The 19,110-nt window shown below is 43.1% G+C and overlaps 1 protein-coding gene across 1 annotated transcript in view; it reads left to right on the top strand.

Moving 5' to 3' along the window:
• Nucleotides 1-9,891: 9,891 nt before the first annotated feature.
• The window catches only part of LIN9 (lin-9 DREAM MuvB core complex component), a 109,729-nt gene continuing 100,510 nt past the window's right edge, over nt 9,892-19,110 (top strand). The window contains exons 1-3 of the mRNA XM_030868465.2: nt 9,892-9,999; nt 16,951-16,983; nt 18,396-18,490. Of these exons, the coding sequence (XP_030724325.1) occupies nt 9,921-9,999; nt 16,951-16,983; nt 18,396-18,490 (207 nt within the window). The 5' untranslated portion in view covers nt 9,892-9,920. The remainder of the gene's footprint in view (nt 10,000-16,950; nt 16,984-18,395; nt 18,491-19,110) is intronic.

The raw sequence follows: 19,110 nt of genomic DNA, 5'->3' as shown, positions 1-19,110 counted from the left end.
GGTAATTTTTTTGAATCAGTTCGTTGAACTGACATGGACATGAAAGTGTGGCTGAATGGTTTTACAAGTACTGAAAAACTGGTCTCTATTAAACTTAGATTAAAAAGAATAAAATCTGAGACTTGACATCCTTTAGATCTTTCAGATCTTTGATGGTGACACAATCTTCACCATCCTCTCCCCCAGGATTTGATTCTGGTTTTGATTTCATATCCTGTGGGGAGAAACAGAGGGTAGTTTCAGAGGCTCCACTTACCCTTTTAACCTTCCCCACTACGGTAGCTCTTCTTATCCCACAGGCCAAGGACCCAATGAGGGGGATCCTCTAACTGCCAACTTCTACTCTCAGGGACTGAGGAAATGATCACCAAGTGAGTCCACAGACCCACTGGACTTACTGGAAGCCAGGACTCCGTGTATGACTTCCTGTCTCTACCCCATATACCCAACTTTAAAGGAGGTTGATGATGACTTCAGGCCTATGACTATCAAACTCAGATATGTGTTCGATAGTCCTTGAAACATCTGGGTATCCCCCTTTCCTCAGTGTACAGTCACCTGAATATATAGGTCCCTCTGAGGAACAACTAGGAATCATTCCAGTGTACACTTGCCACACTGCTCCAGGGCGCACCCTCCTAGGGACCTGGCCAGCTCTCCAATCAATGAGTTCCAGATCTGAAATTTGACTCAGGTCTGGGAAATGAGCAAGGCATCAAGGCCTTTCATTAGGGTGACTGCCCTCCCATTCCTACTCCTCCAGTCTTGTCTTGATTGTAGATATTAAGTACCTGCTTTGCTGGCTACCCATCTATTTTGCCCCTAGAGACACCATGTCCTATTAACTATTTCCATTTCCACATGTCCCTGTGGGTCAACTCCCCTTGGCTGTCCCTTCAACCTTGACAATTTTTTTTTTTTTTTGGCGGTACGTAGGCCTCTCACTGTTGTGGCCTCTCCCGTTGTGGAGCACAGGCTCCGGATGTGCAGGCTCAGCGGCCATGGCTCATGGGCCCAGCCGCTCCGCGGCATGTGGGATCTTCCCGGACCAGGGCACGAACCCGTGTCCCCTGCATCGGCAGGCAGACTCCCAACCACTGCGCCACCAGGGAAGCCCCAACCTTGCCAATTTTTACGGTAAATGCAGCCCCCTGCTTTCCCATGATTAAGCACTGCCATCTGGCCTCTGTTATTTTCAATAGGCCATGCATCATTCCCATCACTCCTGAGTCAGAAACTTATTGTTTTGTCAGAGAGAAGATTCTGCAGTGTCTTCTTGCATGGGAGGAGTGCTAGCTCTTAAAGGAGGGCTGGACACCTCTGCAACTCTGAAGGTTCCGGAGAGTCTGCAGAGCCAGATCCTCAGGGGCATCCCCCTAAAAGTTTCCTTTCCATGTGTCACTGTCAAAGGACCTCAGGTTTTCTCAACTAGGACTCTAACCTTAGCATAACAAACCTGCCTTGGCAGAGAGATTAAATGTCTCTGGAGCTCAAGCTATTAAGTCCTGCTCTTACCCCTTAGCTGTGTTCACGCTTCAAGGAGGTGACAAAGGCCTCCTTATAAGCTACCAAAGAGGCCCTCTGGCTCTCCACTGAGTGTTTAGGTGTTTGATAACTCTTTTTTTTTTCATTATCCCTATATAGGACGTCAGTGCAATTTAGTAATAACCAGCCAACTCCACTGTCCTCATAAGCACTATTTTCCCCTTTTCTTTCAATGCCTGAGTCATGGCACCAGCAAAGGTGTGTTCCCCTGCCCTGGGATATTTCCCAGGACACCACAGGTGGAATCTTCAGTCACCATGTGGCAGGCATTACGCTCCACATTCCACTTGGGTTGGGATAGTCCCTGCCAGCCAGGTGATGAGTTATCCAGTTCAAAATCCATTGTACCACCTGCTTTTCCAGACCATTTCCTAATACCTACTGTTCCAGTTCAGGTTCTCTGAGAAGCAGATGTCAGGATAGAATCAGATATGCAGAAGATTTATTTGGGGAAACACTTTTGAAAGATATAGCAGAGAGGGATCATGAAGTTGTGGGGAGAGCCTCAGACCAGATTGCAGGTCTGACACTTATAAAAGAGAAGGGAAAGGAAGGGAAAAGAAGGGAAGGGAAGAGAAGGGAAGGGAAGGGAAGGAGCATCTCATAGGAGGAGCTTCCAATTGCAGTGCAGCTCTGAGGATATCTTGGCCAGGCCAGTGGGGAGGCTGTGCTAATTATGCTTTAAACACCTTACATGTTTGATTGCTGAAAGGACTCACAGGACTCCAACGGTTTATACTCATAGTTTTTTGTTTGTGTGTTTTTAGACTTTTTTTTTAGAACAATTTTAGTAGCAAAATTGAGTGGAAGGGAAGAAGGTTTCTTATATACCCGCGTTTTTTTTTTGTTTTTTGTTTTTTGCAGTACGCGGGCCTCTCACTGTTGTGGCCTCTCCCGCCGCGGAGCACAGGCTTCGGACGCGCAGGCTCAGCGGCCATGGCTCACGGGCCCAGCTGCTCCGCGGCATGTGGGATCCTCCCGGACCGGGGCACGAACCCACGTCCCTTGCATCGGCAGGCGGACTCCCAACCACTGCGCCACCAGGGAAGCCCTACCTGCATTTTTTGTTTGTGTGTTTTTAGACTTTTTTTTAAAGAACAATTTTAGTAGCAAAATTGAATGGAAGGGAAGGAGGTTTCTTACATACACGCGTCCCACAGCACGGCTTCCCGTTTTCAGCGTCCCCCACCAGAGTGGTACATTTGTTACAGCTGTTGAACCCACATGGACACATTGTTATCACCTGAAGTCCACAGTTTACATTAGGCTCCACTCTTAGCACAGAACAGTGTTTCTGTTTGTTTGTTTTACAGGCAAAGGATACAGTAGAGTAACAGCAGGAGAAGTTATGCAAGGAAGGGGGCTGGAGATCTCAGGCACAGGCTTCTTTGTCCTCCCACTGCTGGATCGCACAGGATGCGCTTTGTCTCCAGGTCTCAAACCACCATTGGCTTGTGTACCAAGGAGTCCAAAATTGACTCATTGTGGGAATCTGTTGGAGTGAGCTGACGGTGTAGGCATATTCTAGCTCCACTACCAGCCCCAATCATTGAAATCCCTGAGGCTCCACCAAAGAAACAACTATTAATGCTGACAAGCTGGTATATCCTGCACCCCAAACACAGACCAATGGTCACAGAACATCCTTTATTGTGTTCAACAGTGTTGCCGAGGGTCACATGCTGCAGGCAGCTCTGTACGTAAGCACGCAGCCAATCCAGACCATGCCATGCAGGAGCCCCAGAGCCAAGATTGTACATTATGGGAGGCCCATGTTGAGGACAAATGGCCTGGCGCTAGCAGTTCTGCCATGCTCAGTCACTGGCTAGGAGCAGCAGCCTGGGGACAGCATAGCATCAGCACAAATGCTGAGCACATCTTAGGGTGCAGCAGCTGGGGCCGTCAACCGACGGCCTGGACATCTGTGAGGCACCTACCTCCATAGCTAGCAAAACCCACTTCAGGAAAAGTTTCTCAAAGCTCCCCCTGACTCTTGTGTGATCCCAGTTTATTTCTCAGGTTTTTCCTCTTGCCATATCTTACTCTCCAGCCATCCTGAGCTACTTAAAGTTCCTGGAATAAAAGTCATTTACATTCTCACCTCTGGGCCTTTGCGCATGACCCTCTGCGAATAATAATACTACTTTCTTCTTCTACTTCCTTTCCCTAACTTCTACTCATTCTTCAGGTCTCAGTTTAGAGACCATTTCCCTGAGAAAACTTTCCTGCTCCCCGCCCCTCCCTACTCTATTCTCTTATAGCATCCTGTCCTCAACCTCAAGGTAGCACTCATCATGCTACTGTAATCTCCTAAAGAATCTGTGTTTTCCATTAGACTGTACAATCTGTAAGGGTAGGCACTATGTCACATTGAATGTTGCCTAATTTATGCCACACAGTAGGTGCTTAATAAATATTTGCTGATCAACTGATGGATAATTTCACCCTGTTGAATTGCTTAGAATCTGGGGGTCAAGAAGAGAAAGCAAAATCAGTGATTATCCAATTCAATGTTTTCTTACATGCCATGGACACATACATGTCCTGAAGGGGCAGTCTTTCCGGGTTGGAATCCATAAATCCACTGCATGAAGCCATCTTTCTGGCTGGGGAGCTTTGATGACAAGGCACTCCTTCTTGGGTAGTCTGGTCTCATGTGCTCCTTAGCTGATGTCCCCCAATTCATTTAGAAAATTCTGGACAATGATGGAGTGTGTTCATTTGTGTGGGGAATATGTCTTTCTACTTTCCCTCCCATGGTTTGATCTATTACAACGTTTTCATAGTTTGTTACTAAAGGTACCTGGTGAAAGAGGTTGCTCTTATTCCTTCAAGGAAGTGATGGTTTTCCTTAGGCTTGGCTCCATTTTGCAGACTGAAAAACAGAGGCCTCCTTAAATAACCTGGAATACACCACTAAACTTTGCTGAGCATAATGTCTTTAGAAGCAGTTTCTCAGAAATACAACTAACAACACTTAGTTCCTTCTTGGTACAATTTAGGGAAACAAGATGTAGGAAAGAGTGGCAGGGAGCTGGTGTTTATGTGCTGGGATGTGGGCCAGGTGTTTTACATAAGTGATCTCATTTAATTCGCACTACAGTCCTGGAAACAGGCTTAATAATCCCCCCCTCTGTTGTTGCTGTTGTTGTTTTTTAACCAAATGACACTTTCATCTGGGTCTGAGGAGAAACTGGTGTTTGATGACCCCCCTAAGGTTCATTCTAAAAAACAGGATCTGTCAGGAATTCAGTCTGCACCTTCCTGTAGCCACTTGGGTCCAACAGGAAAAGCAGTTTCTTTCCAGCATAGTTTGCAGAATAGTAAGTAGAATGTTTGGCAGAAAAGACAAAGTGGGAAGGAAAGCAGTTTGATATCAGTCTTTTGTTTGCAGCTATCATTTAAAATTGCCCAGCACAAGATGGTAATAAAGATGCAGACATACTAGAGAATGAACTTGAGGACACGGGCAGGGGGAAGGGTAAGCTGGGACCAAGTGAGAGAGTGGTATGGACATATATACACTACCAAACGTAAAATAGATAGCTAGTGGGAAGCAGCTGCATAGCACAGGGAGGTCAGCTCGGTGCTTTGTGACCACCTAGAGGGGTGGGATAGGGAGGGAGGGAGGGAGATGCAAGAGGGAAGAGATATGGGGATATATGTATATGTATAGCGGATTCACTTTGTTATAAAGCAGAAACTAACACACCATTGTAAAGCAATTATACTCCAATAAAGATGTTTAAAAAAAAAGATAAATTCAGGGCTTCCCTGGTGGCGCAGTGGCTGAGAGTGTGCCTGCCAATGCAGGGGACACTGGTTCGTGCGCCACTCTGGGAAGATCCCACATGCCGCGCAGCGGCTGGGCCCGTGAGCCATGGCCGCTGAGCCTGCGCGTCCGGAGCCTGTGCTCCGCAACGGGAGAGGCCACAACAGCGAGAGGCCCGCGTACCGGAAAAAAAAAAAAAAAAAAAAAAGATAAATTCATTAAAAAAATATAAATAAATAAATAAAAATAAAATTGCCCAGCAGAGTGTGGTTGATTTTGCATCTTCATTAAGTGACTAAGAACAGGATTCTACAAAAAGTGACTACCAAAGATTTTAGATTGAGACAAAACCCAAAAAGTCTAAAAGTAAGATTTTTCATGTAACAGCTTTATTGAGATATAATTCACATAGCATAAAATTCATCCGTTTTAAAATTCAGTGGGTTGTAGTACATGCACAGAGGTGTGCAGCCATCACTGCAATCAATTTTAGAACACTTTCCTCACTCCAAAAAGAAACACTGTATCATTTAACAGTTACTCCCAATTCTCCCCCCACCTCCCCCACCTCCCAACTCCAGCCCTAGGCAGCAATTAACCTATTGTACTTTCTGTCTCTATGGATTTGCCTGTTCAGGACATTTTATATAAATGGAATCATACAATATGTTGTCTTTTGTGTCTGGCTTCTTTCACTTAGCATAATGTTTTCAAGGTTCATCTAGTCGTAGCATGTATTAGTACTTCATTTCTTTTTACGGCTGAATAATATTCCATTATTATTATTATATTATATACCAATTTTTTCAACAACCACTTTTATTATGAAAGTAACAAAAATCTTACTGTAGAAAAATAATAACTATAGATATAAAGAAAAAAAAATCACCCATAATCCTACCACCCAGAGACAGCCACCACTGTATATCTTTCGTTCTGGATTTTAGTCTATGCATATATACTTGTAAATGAGATCCCATTGTGTGTCCTGTTTGTGCAATGTGTACTTTTTTTTTTTGGCTGCACTGCGGGCGAGGCTTGTGTGACCTTAGTTCCCCCACCAGGGATCGAACCCGGGCCCTCGGCAGTGAAAGCGCAGAGTCCTAACCACTGGACTGCCAGGACTGTATTTTTTTTATAGTGGTAAAGTATACATAATGTAAAATTAGCCATTTAAACTATTTTTAAATGTACAGTTCAGTAGCATTATGTACATTCACACTGCTATGCAAACATTACCACATCCATCTCAGAACTTTATCTTTCCAAAATAAACTCCATACCCACTAAACGGTAACTGCCCATTTCCCCCTCTCCCAATCCCTGGCAACCACCGTTCTCCTTTCTGTCTCTATGAATGTGACTATTCTAGGTACCTTATGTAAGTGGAATCATACAATATCTGTCTTTTTGTGACTGGCTTATTTTACTTAGCATGATGTCTTCAAAGTTAATCCATATTGTGCATATGTTAGAATTTCCTTCCTATTTAAGGCTGAGGAATAATATCCCATTGTATGTATATATCACATTTTGTTTATCCATTCACCATTGATGGACACCTGGGTTGCTTCCACCTCTTGACTATTGTGAATAATGCGTCTATGAATATGGTTGTACAAGTATTTCTTCAAGACCCTGCTTTCAATTCTTTTGGCTATATACTCACTCAGAAGTGGAATTGCTAGATCATATGGTTATGCTGTTTAATTTTTTTGAAGAACTGACATACTATTTCCATAGTAGCTGCACCATTTTACATTCCTACAAGCTATACACAGATTCCAATTTCTCCACTACCTTGTCAACACTTGTTATTATCTGTCTTGTTGATTATAGCCACCCCAGTGGGTGTGAAATGATATCTCATTGTGGTTTTGATTTGTGTCTCCCTAATGACTAAAGATGTTGAGCATCTTTTCATGTGCTTATTGGCTTTTTTATCTTCTTTGGATTCTTTGCCCATTTTTGAATTGGGTTGTCTTTTTATTAGCAAATTGTAAGATTTCTTTATATATTGTGGCTACAAGTCCCTTACTAGGTATACGATGTGCAAATATTTTCTCCCATTCTGAAGGCTGTCTTTTGCTTTCTTGATAGTGTCCTTTGAAGCACACAAGTTAACACAGAAATAACTCAATATTTGATAAATGAGCCATGGGACTGGAAATGACCAAATAAGTCCCTATAATTTGGCTATGTTTATTTCCCTTATGATTTATTTTCATGACTTTAGTGACCTTGTCAAAATTTTAGTTTTTTTTTTTTCTTTAAGCAAACAATGACACATACAATCATGTCATTTTAAATTGGAATACACAATTCGAGGAAATTTAACAACCTTGTGATGGATGTGTTATCCTAACATCACAGAGGGAGAAACTGAGGCTCTGAGAGGGGCCGGATTCCTGATTCTATCACCCGGTCAATGTTGTCCTTGAACAAGTTACCAGATTGTTGGGAGGATCAAGTAAGTCAAAGATTATAAAAATCTCCCTCATAAATATCCAATAAAGACCCTCACTGAAAATAATAAAGTGCTTTGTTTGTAGTCACACAGCTAATAAGTGGTAGATCTGAGGCTGGGATACAGCTTCAGGCTTCAGAGTATGAGAAGACTCATTTAGGGTCCTTCTTTAAAATGCAGATGATCAGAGAAATAGCGTAAAAATATGTTTAAACAGCAGACCTGCTGTTGTGTGTGTATGAAAACTGCCTTAAGATAAAACCTGGTTTGCCATCAGTTGTTTTTCATCGGCACATAAGATAGATCAGAATGTGATTAGAAGGCACAGGAGGGGTTAAGTTACCTATGAAGGATTACTTTGTAAAATTTAATTTTTCATCCCCCTCTCCTTCACACCCTGCTTCACCTCCAACCTCAGTAAGTGGTGGTACCCAGTTACCCAAGGCACGAAGTTAGCATCCAGTGATACTTCCCATTCCAAAGTGGTGGTGGCAATAGCTAATATTTGAGCCAAAATGTGTTCTAGGAACTATTACAAGGTCTTTATGTTTACCAAGGCATTTATGCTCAAAACAACCCTGTTATTATCTGCCTTTTACACGTGAGAAACTGAGGCACAGAGAATTAATAAACAAACTTGCCTGAGATTATATAACTACCAGCCAGAATTCCAGCCAAGACTTGGGGCTCCAGAGTCCATCCTCTGAAACTCTAGGGTGGCTGGTACAGATCTCTCCTCTCCTTTGCCTGCCTGCCCCAACAAGCTTCCTCCTGACTGGTTTCCAGAACTCTCATTTTGTCACACTCCAATTCGTTTCCCACATTTGTGTTCTACAACACAAATGGAAACATGCCAGTCCTATACTTTAAAACCCCACCACCCATTGCTCCAGTGCTCTTAGCAAGTTCAGCTCCTTCGCCTGGGCCGGCCTGTGTGTTCTGCTGTCCTCATCTGTCTACCACCTTTTAATTTTTTAGTTCTTGGAGTTCACCCGTGTTGTACTCTCATTGCTTAACTATCCCCCCCCGCCCCGCCCGCCCCCTTACATCCCTGGAAAAAAAGGACTGGAGCTCAATAACATTTGTCAGATGAATTGCTGAAAAGCAAGAGTGGTTTATTACTGGACGCTGTTATAGACAGGATTTGTGAAATCTTTCCCTGAGCTTCTTTCAAAACTGGATGAATTCTCATTGTGTTCTCATAACATTTCGATCAGGGTACTTCATCATCTTTAAGTGTCACTCTCGGTTTTTGTTTCTGTAATTCTCTCCCAGCTCACTACATGGTCTGGTGTGAATGGGTGAAAGAGCTGAGCAAAACAGTTCTTCAGCTGCCGACCTAAATGACTAACTTCATGACCTCTCAAGGTCTCTCCTCCGAGCTCCACGCAACTCCGGTTCCGGCATTCGGGAGGGGTGGCCCAGGCTCCCGAGGGGCTGCGGGCACCGCGAGTCCTGGGCGGGCAAGCTGTGGGGTTGCCGCGGCCTGAGCCCTCCTCCCCGGCCCTCCCCCAGCTCTCCGGAGAAAGGAGGGGATGGAGACGCCGGAGAAACGTGGGCTTGGAGAGCCGCGAAAATTTTACTTCGGGTAGAACGCCCTAGGGAAATGAGGCCGAGAACCTGGGGCTTCTCCCCGCGCCGGGCCTACGGGTGCGGCTTCCCTGCCCCCCTGCCCTCTTCTCAGCCGGCCGGGGCCTCCTTCCCACCTTCCCTCCTTTTCCCCACTCGGAATAAACAGCCTACAGTTCCCGCAGCTGCAGCGCGAGACTCGAAACGCGCGCCGGGAGCGAGCCCCGGAGGGGGCGGGCGGCGCGGACCGGGAACCGGGCCGGGCGGGACACTGCAGCTCGCGCCGCTCCCCCCGCTCTCCCCGCGCTCCGGCGCCGGGCCCAGGTAGGGGCGGCGCGAGACGGGCCTGGCGGCGCGGCCTCCCTCCCCCTCCCTCCGGCCCGGCCGGGGGCGGGAGCGGAGGGGCGAGGCGCGGCCCCACTTGGCTGCACCCCCTCCCAGGGCAGGCGCGGGCGGAGCCGGGCCCGCCTCAGCCAGCAGCGGCGGGAGTAGCGCCGCGGTGCGCCGCACCGCGGGCAGCGAGCTCCGCATTCGAACCTCCCTCGCAAAGACAGTCTCCGCCCCACAATGCACCGCGGCGGGCAGCCTTTGAAAAAGCGGCGCGGCTCGTTCAAGATGGCGGAGCTCGACCAGTTGCCTGACGAGAGTGAGTAGCACCTCAAAGCACCCCCACTCTTCCCGCCGTCCGCCTGCCCCCGGGTTGCATCCGGCCGGGACGGGCGGCCGTGCCCTCTGCCGGGCAAGTGGGCTGACTGCCAGCCCCGCTGTGGTCCCCTAGTCCTTCCACCCCGGTGTTGCCGCCGCGTCGCCGCCTTTGTTATGGTGTCTGTGTATTGGTTTGTGGGGTTGTGTGAGAGCCAGGGCCGGAAACCGAAAGCCCGGGGGCCCAACCCGGGCGGGGCGGAGGCGGTGGCTGCTCTCCTGGCCCGGCTCGGGCCCCCGGCCGCGGTGGGGGAAGAGCGACCGCCGGCCGCGGGGGCTGTCCTCCCCTCCTGCACCGCTCGCCCGGCGCGGAGAGACGCCTGGCGGGGTTATGTAACTCGCTTTTGGGGGCCGGGAAGGGCTCGGGCTGGGGAGGGGGTGGTCACAGCTCTCCTTCTTGTCCCGGCCTCTGATCCTGTCCTGTGACAGTTCCTGCCGCTGTAGGCACTTATGATCATCACTGCCCTCCCCTCCCTCCTCCGGTGTGTCCACCCCTGGAAGCATTTCCGTGTCAAAGGGCTGACCCCTTCCCCTGGGACCACAGGTGGCTGTGGACCTTTCCAGAGATAATCCAGACTGGGTACACAAGTGTTCAGGCAGCCCCCATCCCGCAGACTTTCTTCTCTGCGTATGTGTCTTAGGAATCACGGGGGTACCTTTACGCATGGATGTGACCATCACCACAGGCATATTCAGTACTCTTCCTGACACCCACCCTGTGCATTGCCTCCTTTAACCACGTTTACTCATTCTGCCACCTCAGACGTGGATGCTCACTTGTGTTTAGTAAGTAAAAGCACTAATTCTGTAGTTTAAGCACAATAGAACTTAATTTTGTAATTTACAATATTGTATTGATATAAAGTATAAAAGATAAAGGCACATCTTTCAGTTAATTACAGATGGGTCCTGATGCACACTCACTATTCGGTTTATGTATATATATCATTTGTGAGAGTTTTTAGTGTAATAGAAACAACTGTTAAATTTATCTGTGCAAGACACTTTTAAAGTGAGAACTGAACACAGCCAATTCTGTTTTCCTTGTGGGGTCGTATATTCTTAATGTGCTGTAAGGTTGAAAGTTCAAGTTGCCAGACTGGTGAAAAGTTGTATTAAGAGAGTTTGTGTTTTAAATTTGCTCTAGACCAGCGCGGAATTCCAGTAGAACTTTCTCAGTGATGGAAATGTTGTGTTTTGCGATGTCCAGTAGGGTAGCCACTTAACCATATGTGGCTATGGAACTCTTAAGATGTGGCTAGAATGACTTAAATTTCGTTTGATTTTTGTTAATTTAAGTTTAAATAGTCATGTGTGTCTAGCGGCTACTGTATTGGATAAGGCATAGCCGTAGACCACCAATGAATTTTATTGTTTCTTATTTGGAGAATACAGTCGATTGTGATTTAGGATGCTTCTAAATAAAGGTGGGCCTGCTAAACACAGTGTGCTCGTCATCTGGAAGTCCTTGATCTCTTTGTCGTAAAGATGTTTTATCACCACTTGGAAGTCCCACCCACTAGATAACTGTCATTTAGAATATTTGCTCATTATCATTAAACTTTTATTGAGGATTTACTCTGGTTCTTTGCAGACACTTGGGACTCATACTAGGGTTCAAATTACAACTACACTCTCAAGCTATATAAGATAATCACTTATGTTGCTTTGTGACATCTCTGGTACACTAGGGTGTGTGTGGGCGTGCACCTTAGCTTGTGCGATATATGTCTTGTTTAGCTTGACCACAGCTGGTTGAAAGCAGGGATTGCTTTACCTGGTTTGTCACACAGTGCCATAAATCAGGTATATATGAATGCTTAATTTATATGGAATTGAATGTAGGGTAAGAGGCATGGTTAATGAAACTGCAGCAGAAGTGATTTAAGTTTGATACTAGAAGTAGTGATATGTCTCTTTGCCAGTTTTAGTCAAGGGGACTAGTTTGTAAGTTATCCAATAGTCAGTATAACATTAACAATAATAAAAGCTACTATCTATTTAGTACTAACTATGAACCAGGTGCTGTGCAAAGCATACTGTATACATTTGCTCATTTAATCCTCATTCCAGTTGAGGTAAGTACTCTTACTAATGAGGTAGCTGAGGCTATCTTCAGCCCAGATCTTTCCTCTGGGCTTCTGTGTTTAATATCTCTTGCCCATTTCACATCTTCTCTCAGATGCCTCAGAGGCCCCTCAGACTTTATGGGTTCAAGATCTACCTCATAATCCTACTGCAGTACAGAGATACTTCCAGTGGTTCCGGTCGTAATGAATGGCTCCGCTGTGCAGTCATCTAAAACCTAGATTGAGGTTGTCTTCCACACTTCCCATAATTAAGCCTTTACTGAATCTTGTAACTTTTACCTTCTAAATGTCTCTCGGTTTTACCTACTTCTCACCTTCATCCTGGTCCAAGCTGTCACCATCTCTTCTGCATTAATCGCTTCAGCCTCCCATCAATCCACCACCCAAACCCTCCCCCCCAACCTACACACAGCCAGAGTGATCCTTTCAGAATGTATGTTATGTCATCCTATTGCTGAAAACACTTTACTAACTACAAGACCCTTTGTGGTCTGGCCATTCCCCACCTCTCCAGCTACATTTTGTACCACTCTTCCTCTCATTCTATCCCTTTGAACTAAATTGGACCTTTTTCATTCCCTATACTCACTAGGCTTTCTTTTTTGCACATGCTGTTCTCTCTACCTGGAATGCTCTTCCTTCCTCTCACTTCCAGTTAAGTGCTGCTTATCCTTTAGATCCCATTTTAAGCTTCTGTCCTCCCTGACAAATAATACATCTTCTTATTAAATCTTTTCACACCACTGTGTAATTTCTTAGTGGCAGCTGTCACAGTTGCAGCTTTATGTTTGTTACTGTGATTGTTTGGTTAGCTTTGGTTAGAAGTCCCACCAGAGAAGGTGCCATTTCTGTTTTTCTTCATGCTTGCATTCCAGTTCCATGCATGACAGCTGGCTTACTTCTCTGTTCTTTCTTTCATAACCACCCTTCTCTTGCCAGTGACTTCCCAAACATAATGCCCCCACCCTTCCTAGAATATTCTAAATGTTCTACCTCGGGGCTTTTTTACCTGCTGTTTCTACCAGCCTGACTCATTGCTTTGCCCCCCTGTCCTCTCATGGCTAGACCTTTTCACATGTTACCTCCTCAGAGAAGCCTTCCCTACCCACCCTGTGTAAAGTTAGTTACTCCCCACGCTGTGATCCCTTGGTTATTTCCTTTACAGCAGCTGCCACCAGTGTAGCTGTCATTTTATATACTTGTTTATTGTATGTCTCCTCCCACTACAGTGTAAACTTCCCTGAGAACAGAGGCCTTGTCTAGCTTTTCCTTCAGTTAACCCCAGTCCCTAGAATACTGCTGTGGTAGGTATTCAGTGAATATATGTAGAATGAATGAACATACCCAGTTAAAGCAGGAGTCTAACTTAATTGAATTCACCTGCCTGTAAAATACATGTTCTTAACCTAATCTTTTTTTTTTGATTGATCAAAGTAATACAAACAATAAGCATGGTCTAAAAATTAGTCCTGTACTATGTGCATTTTTCTCTAAGCACTTTTACATATACTAACTCATTTAATCCCCATTTTACAAAAGAAGAATAAGTAGCACAGAGAGGTTAAGTAACTTGCTTAAGATAACACAGTAAGACAGTGGCAGAGCCAAGATTCAAACACAGCTAGTCTCCATCTGTGTTCTTAACCACTATGCTATACTATCTCTCAAGAAGGGAAGAAGGTTAAAGGTGGTAGGTCAGAGTCTGCAAGATACAGTCCCTGCCTTCTTGGAGCTGGAATGAATATCCTTACAACTCACACCTCTTCCTTCAGATCTCTGCTCAAATATCACGTTTCAGAGAAGCTAATCATGAGCACCTTATAGAGAAATAGTCTTCCCTCCACCAACTCCCACCCCACATTCCCTATCCTTATTATCCTGCTTTATTTTTTTTCCGGTAGTGCTTATTGTCCCGTGGTATATATGTGTGTGTGTGTGTGTGTGTGTGTGTGTGTGTGTCTGTGTGTCTGTCTGTTTCCCCCTCGCTAGAATGTAAAGAGCATCAGGAGCATGGACTTTGTCTGTTTTGCGTGCTGTCCGTACCCTCAGTGACTAGAGCAGGGGCCAGGATGCAGGCAGCACTCTACACATATTCACTGAATGAATGAATGAATGATTACCACTTTTTCTCAAATGAACCATGTTTTTCTTGGTAGCTACACTGACACGTCGTGCCCTGTCTACTACTGCTGCTTTCCCAGTTGTGTTGTATTTTTTGAGGCTTCTTAGCAAGGCTTTATGGGCTCTCTCCCCCACTTTTCCCCCTACAACTTTACTGCCTTTGGTCATTAAACTTCACTTTGCCATACAGAAGCTGTTAACGTGTCCTTAACCATTCTCCACATCTAGGCAGGAGAGTAGGGGGAAAGCAAGAGTGGCTTTGATGTTGGTGGGTTGTCTGACAAGCCTCTCATACTGCCTTGCAGAGAAGTCAGTTGAGGTTTAGAGATCTGAGATACATAAAAATGTTTCATAGCCAGAACCATGATACTTTATCTGTTTCTTCTCGTTTAACGCCTGTTGTCCATTTATGTGAGCTGTAAATCATTGCTGCTTTTGCTAAAAACCAAGGAGAATTAATCTGTCGTCTCTGATTTTTGTACTTAGTTCATGTTCTTCTATCTTACTTTATTCCCTGAGATCATCTTTTATTTATTTATTTTTGTGTTTTGTGTAATGTCATACTGGACTGGCTCCTTACAGATGTTGACAGACATTTTTAACAAGCCACTTACAAATCTGTTTTTTCTCAATGTAAGTAAAAGGCTAACCTTTCAAATAACATCACTACTGCCTGGTCTTAGATTATATTTTTTTAAACATAAACGGATGTCAGAGTAACTGAGATGAGAAATAGCTGGTTCTAAAATAAAACAAATTTAAAAATGAGGAATGATAAATAATAATTTGACTATAGTAAAAGAAAAAAAAGGTGTTATAAACAGTTTTTTAAATTTAAAGAGGGAGATTTTGCTCATTAATAATTATGTGAATAATTTCTATTTTGAAGCATAGAAAGGTTTTTTCCCCTGTTAGTTTATTTTCTTTTATTGAGATATAATTAACATATAACATTGTATTAGTTTTAGGTGTACAGCACAATGATTTGATATTTGTATATGTTGCAAAACAATTGCCACAGTAAGTTTAGTTACTTACTAACTACTAATCACCACACAGTTACAATTTTGTTTTGTTTTCTTGTGATGAAAACTTTTAAGATCTATTCTTTCAGCAACTTTCAAATATATAATACAGTATTGTTAACTATAGTTATCATGCTTTACATTACATCCCCAGAATTTATTTATCTTATAACTGGAAGTTTGTACCTTTTGACCCCTTTCACCTATTTTGCCTGTCCCCCACCCCCGCCTCTGACAACCACCAATTTGTTCTCTGTATCTGTGAGTTTGGTGGGGGTTTTTTGTTTTTTTTAATTTAAAAAAATTTATTATTATTATTATTTTTTGGCCATGCCACGCAGCTTGTGGGATCTTAGTTCCCGACCAGGGATTGAACCCAGGCCCTTGGCAGTGAAAGTGTGGAGTTCTAACCACTGGACTGCCAGGGAATTCCCTTTTATTGCTTTTTTTAAGGTGTCACATGTAAGTGAGAGAGATCATACTTTATTATTTTTCAAATGACTTGAACTTCTTTGCAGTATACCTATGCAATTCTGAGATTTTCAATTTAGTGCTCCCCCTCTCTCATAAAAACTTCTTTCCCTATCAGTTCTCCTACTTCCCCTCACCTATAGATCCTATCCTTTATTTACATCAGAACCTGTAGCCCAGTGTTTCTCGAAATGGGCCTGAGGGGTACCTGCAACAGAATTCCCTGAGGGCCTTTATTAATCGCACAGTTTCTGCATGTATGGGGAGCTTCCTGGTTATTCAAATATGCACTGATGTTTTAGTCAGTGAACCCCTCCGGCTCCCTAATCCAGCTTGGATCTTTAAGTGTTGCACATACCTGCATTCTAGACTTCCAGGGGACTTATTGTCTGCTATGACAGTCCCTGGATCATTTCCATTTTCTGTTTTCTCCACTCTATTACCACTTCTGATCTTTGCCTCAATAAATGTCAATTCCCTTTCTCTTTTCCTTCTCCAGCACACTTCTGGATGAGGATCCCAAATCACTTTTGTCCCTACTCTTCCTCTTACGTCTCTTTCTACATTTTTCTGTCTTGGGAAGGTTTCCAGTTCTCACAGCTTCAAACAAGACTCCCAAATATCTCCAGTTCTTCCTTACATTGTCTGAGTTTTGGTCAATAGCTTGAATTGTCTACTAGTTATTTCTTTTTTTTTAAAAATAAATTTATTTATTTTAATTAATTTATTTTTGGCTGTGTTGGGTCTTTGTTGCTGTGCACGGGCTTTCTCTAATTGCGGCGAGCGGGGGCTACTCTTCGTTGCAGTGTGCAGGCTTCTCATTGTGGTGGCTTCTCTTGTTGCGGAGCACGGGCTCTAGGCACGTGGGCTTCAGTAGTTGCAGCACGTGGGCTCAGTAGTTGTGGCTCACGGGCTCTAGAGCACAGGCTCAGTAGTTGTGACGCACGGGCTTAGTTGCTCCGTGGCATGTGGGATCTTCCCGGACCAGGGCTCGAACGCATGTCCCCTACATTGCCAGGTGGATTCTCAACCACTGTGCCACCAGGGAAGCCCTACTAGTTATTTCTAATTGCACATTCCACTGTCACTTCAACATTACTAAAACTAAATGGATCACTTTTAACCCTAAACCAAGTTCTTTTTCTCTCACTTTGATTATGAAGTAATACTGATTTGTTTTCATTGTAGGCTCTTCAGCGAAAGCCCTTGTCAGTTTAAAAGGTAAGAATCATAGCATGATTCTTTTAGGTATGACACAAACTAGGAATTTATTTCATTAAATTTATTTGGATATAGTATTTCTCTTTTCTTTCTAAGTTATGATTCATTATAGCTTTTAAATATTGGTTTTCACTGGTGATAATAAGTTCATATGGGGAATCTGCCCTTGGTTTTCTCCCCCTAGAATTATTGATTAAAGAACTTTCTAACTAAATGTTCCAGACATTTCTTACTAGAGTTAAATCGTTTATTAAACAACTGGGCTAAGCTGTATTTTTACATAATTGTTTTTTAAGAATCTTGTCTTATAAGTAGTAATGCAAGTCTCTTGAAATAAAAGAATGATAGTATTTTTTTCTGAGAAAAAGTTAGACATGTTCCTTGGTCTTGCTGTTTCTTTGTGTAAGTATGTTAGACCTATCCTTTTAATATAATTTATTTTGAGATTTTACCTCTTGAGCAAGATTCTACTGGATAAGTAAATTTGGAACCAATGTAGATCTTCTCAAAGGTTCATTAGTACTTTCAGTTTTTAAAGCTACCGTATTATACTTTGGATTGGTGATCTACCAAATTAAGTCCTTCTGGCTTGAGAACACTTATCTTCCAGGATTACCCTAATTTATTTGCCTAGCAGGATCAACCCCATCCCATCTCTTTCCTTTTGTACTTATTAAAATGTATGTCTGAAAAAGTATTCCACTAATTTTTTTCTCCCAATATTAAAGCCATTTCTCTTTTTAAAGAAGTGATATAAATTTTTTATACAAAAATTAGAAAATGCTTTCAGGTAATTAGAAGGAAATAAAACTATCTTATGTATATTCATTCCAGTTTTCTATATCTGTCTCTAAATAAACATATCCTTTTTGTAAACATTAAACTCGCCTTCTTTATTTTCATAACACGCTTAATCGGTAACTTGATCAGATTTTTTCTGGTTGCATACAACTCGGAAGACGTTTATTTGAATTAAGGGAAAAACCCCTGCATATTTCATTTTTGGATATCAAGTGTTTTACACGTTGAAGCAGAAATATGTTCTAAATTAAAGGTTAAAGGAGCTTTTCGCATTTTTCCTTGCCTGCTTTCAGTCAGATTGTACTGAGGTAGTTCTTGGCAAATAAGAATAGAGGAATTATTGAAAAACAAAATGAAATAAGCCACACATGTTTTAATATGAAAATGTAATACTTTGAAGTAGCATTGCCTTGTCAGATTATTTAGCGAGTTTGACAAAAAAATACAGAAAAGATTTTTTTTATTTGTAATAAACTAAAATTATTATGGTCAGTATATTTTTTCCGTATTCGTAAATATTTCAGATATATTGCTGTTATTAAAAAGGCCATGTTTATAGTATGAAATCCGTTGAACTAAACTTAAATATCATTAATAATTATTTATTACAGAGGGAAGCTTATCTAACACATGGAATGAAAAGTACAGCTCTTTACAAAAAACACCTGTTTGGAAAGGCAGGAATACAGGCTCTGCTGTGGAAATGGTAAGGAATTAGTTTTTCTTACTCTTTAGAATATGATAACTAAATTGTCTGTATTATTGTCACGTGCACATTCTTACAGCACTACAAAAATTTTCCAAGGGTTTTCCCCAACTCCAAGCATTTGTGTCATTAAGTGTCATTGAACAGTATTTGATCATACCTAGATAAATAATCTATAGCCTGTGATAATCTGTTCATCATTAAGCATTTGTTAAGTAATTGTAGTTTCTTTAAGTAGGCAAACCCAAAAAACTCCAGCAACCCGAAATCTTACTTTTAATATAGATTTTTAATAATTTAATAGATTTTTTTAAAATAAAAAGATTGTACCTGGCTCTGGTCCCTACAAAAAGATATATAAATAAGTGGTAGGGTACTGAAATCTTGTGTAAGTCAAGGATAAATGCATTTAGGGCTGGGAAGTAGAGATGAGCATATAATTGGCGTGACTAACAATTTTCGGGGCCTCTCTTCCTGCCCTGCCCAGCCAGGTAGCCAGGAAATTTTAGGGGTCAATCATGAAACAAGCCTGGAGCTAGGTTAGACAGTAGCTGTCAGTAGCCTGGGCAGCTGGCCACAGTGAGTGTACAGGACTCTCCGTGCTGTTAGCATTTCTGTCA

Source organism: Globicephala melas, chromosome 1, assembly GCF_963455315.2.
Source record: "Globicephala melas chromosome 1, mGloMel1.2, whole genome shotgun sequence".
In the NCBI taxonomy this organism is placed as follows: Eukaryota; Metazoa; Chordata; class Mammalia; order Artiodactyla; family Delphinidae; genus Globicephala; species Globicephala melas.
The sequence above is the reverse complement of the archived record's forward strand: the minus strand, read 5'-3'. Positions and strand labels throughout refer to the sequence as shown.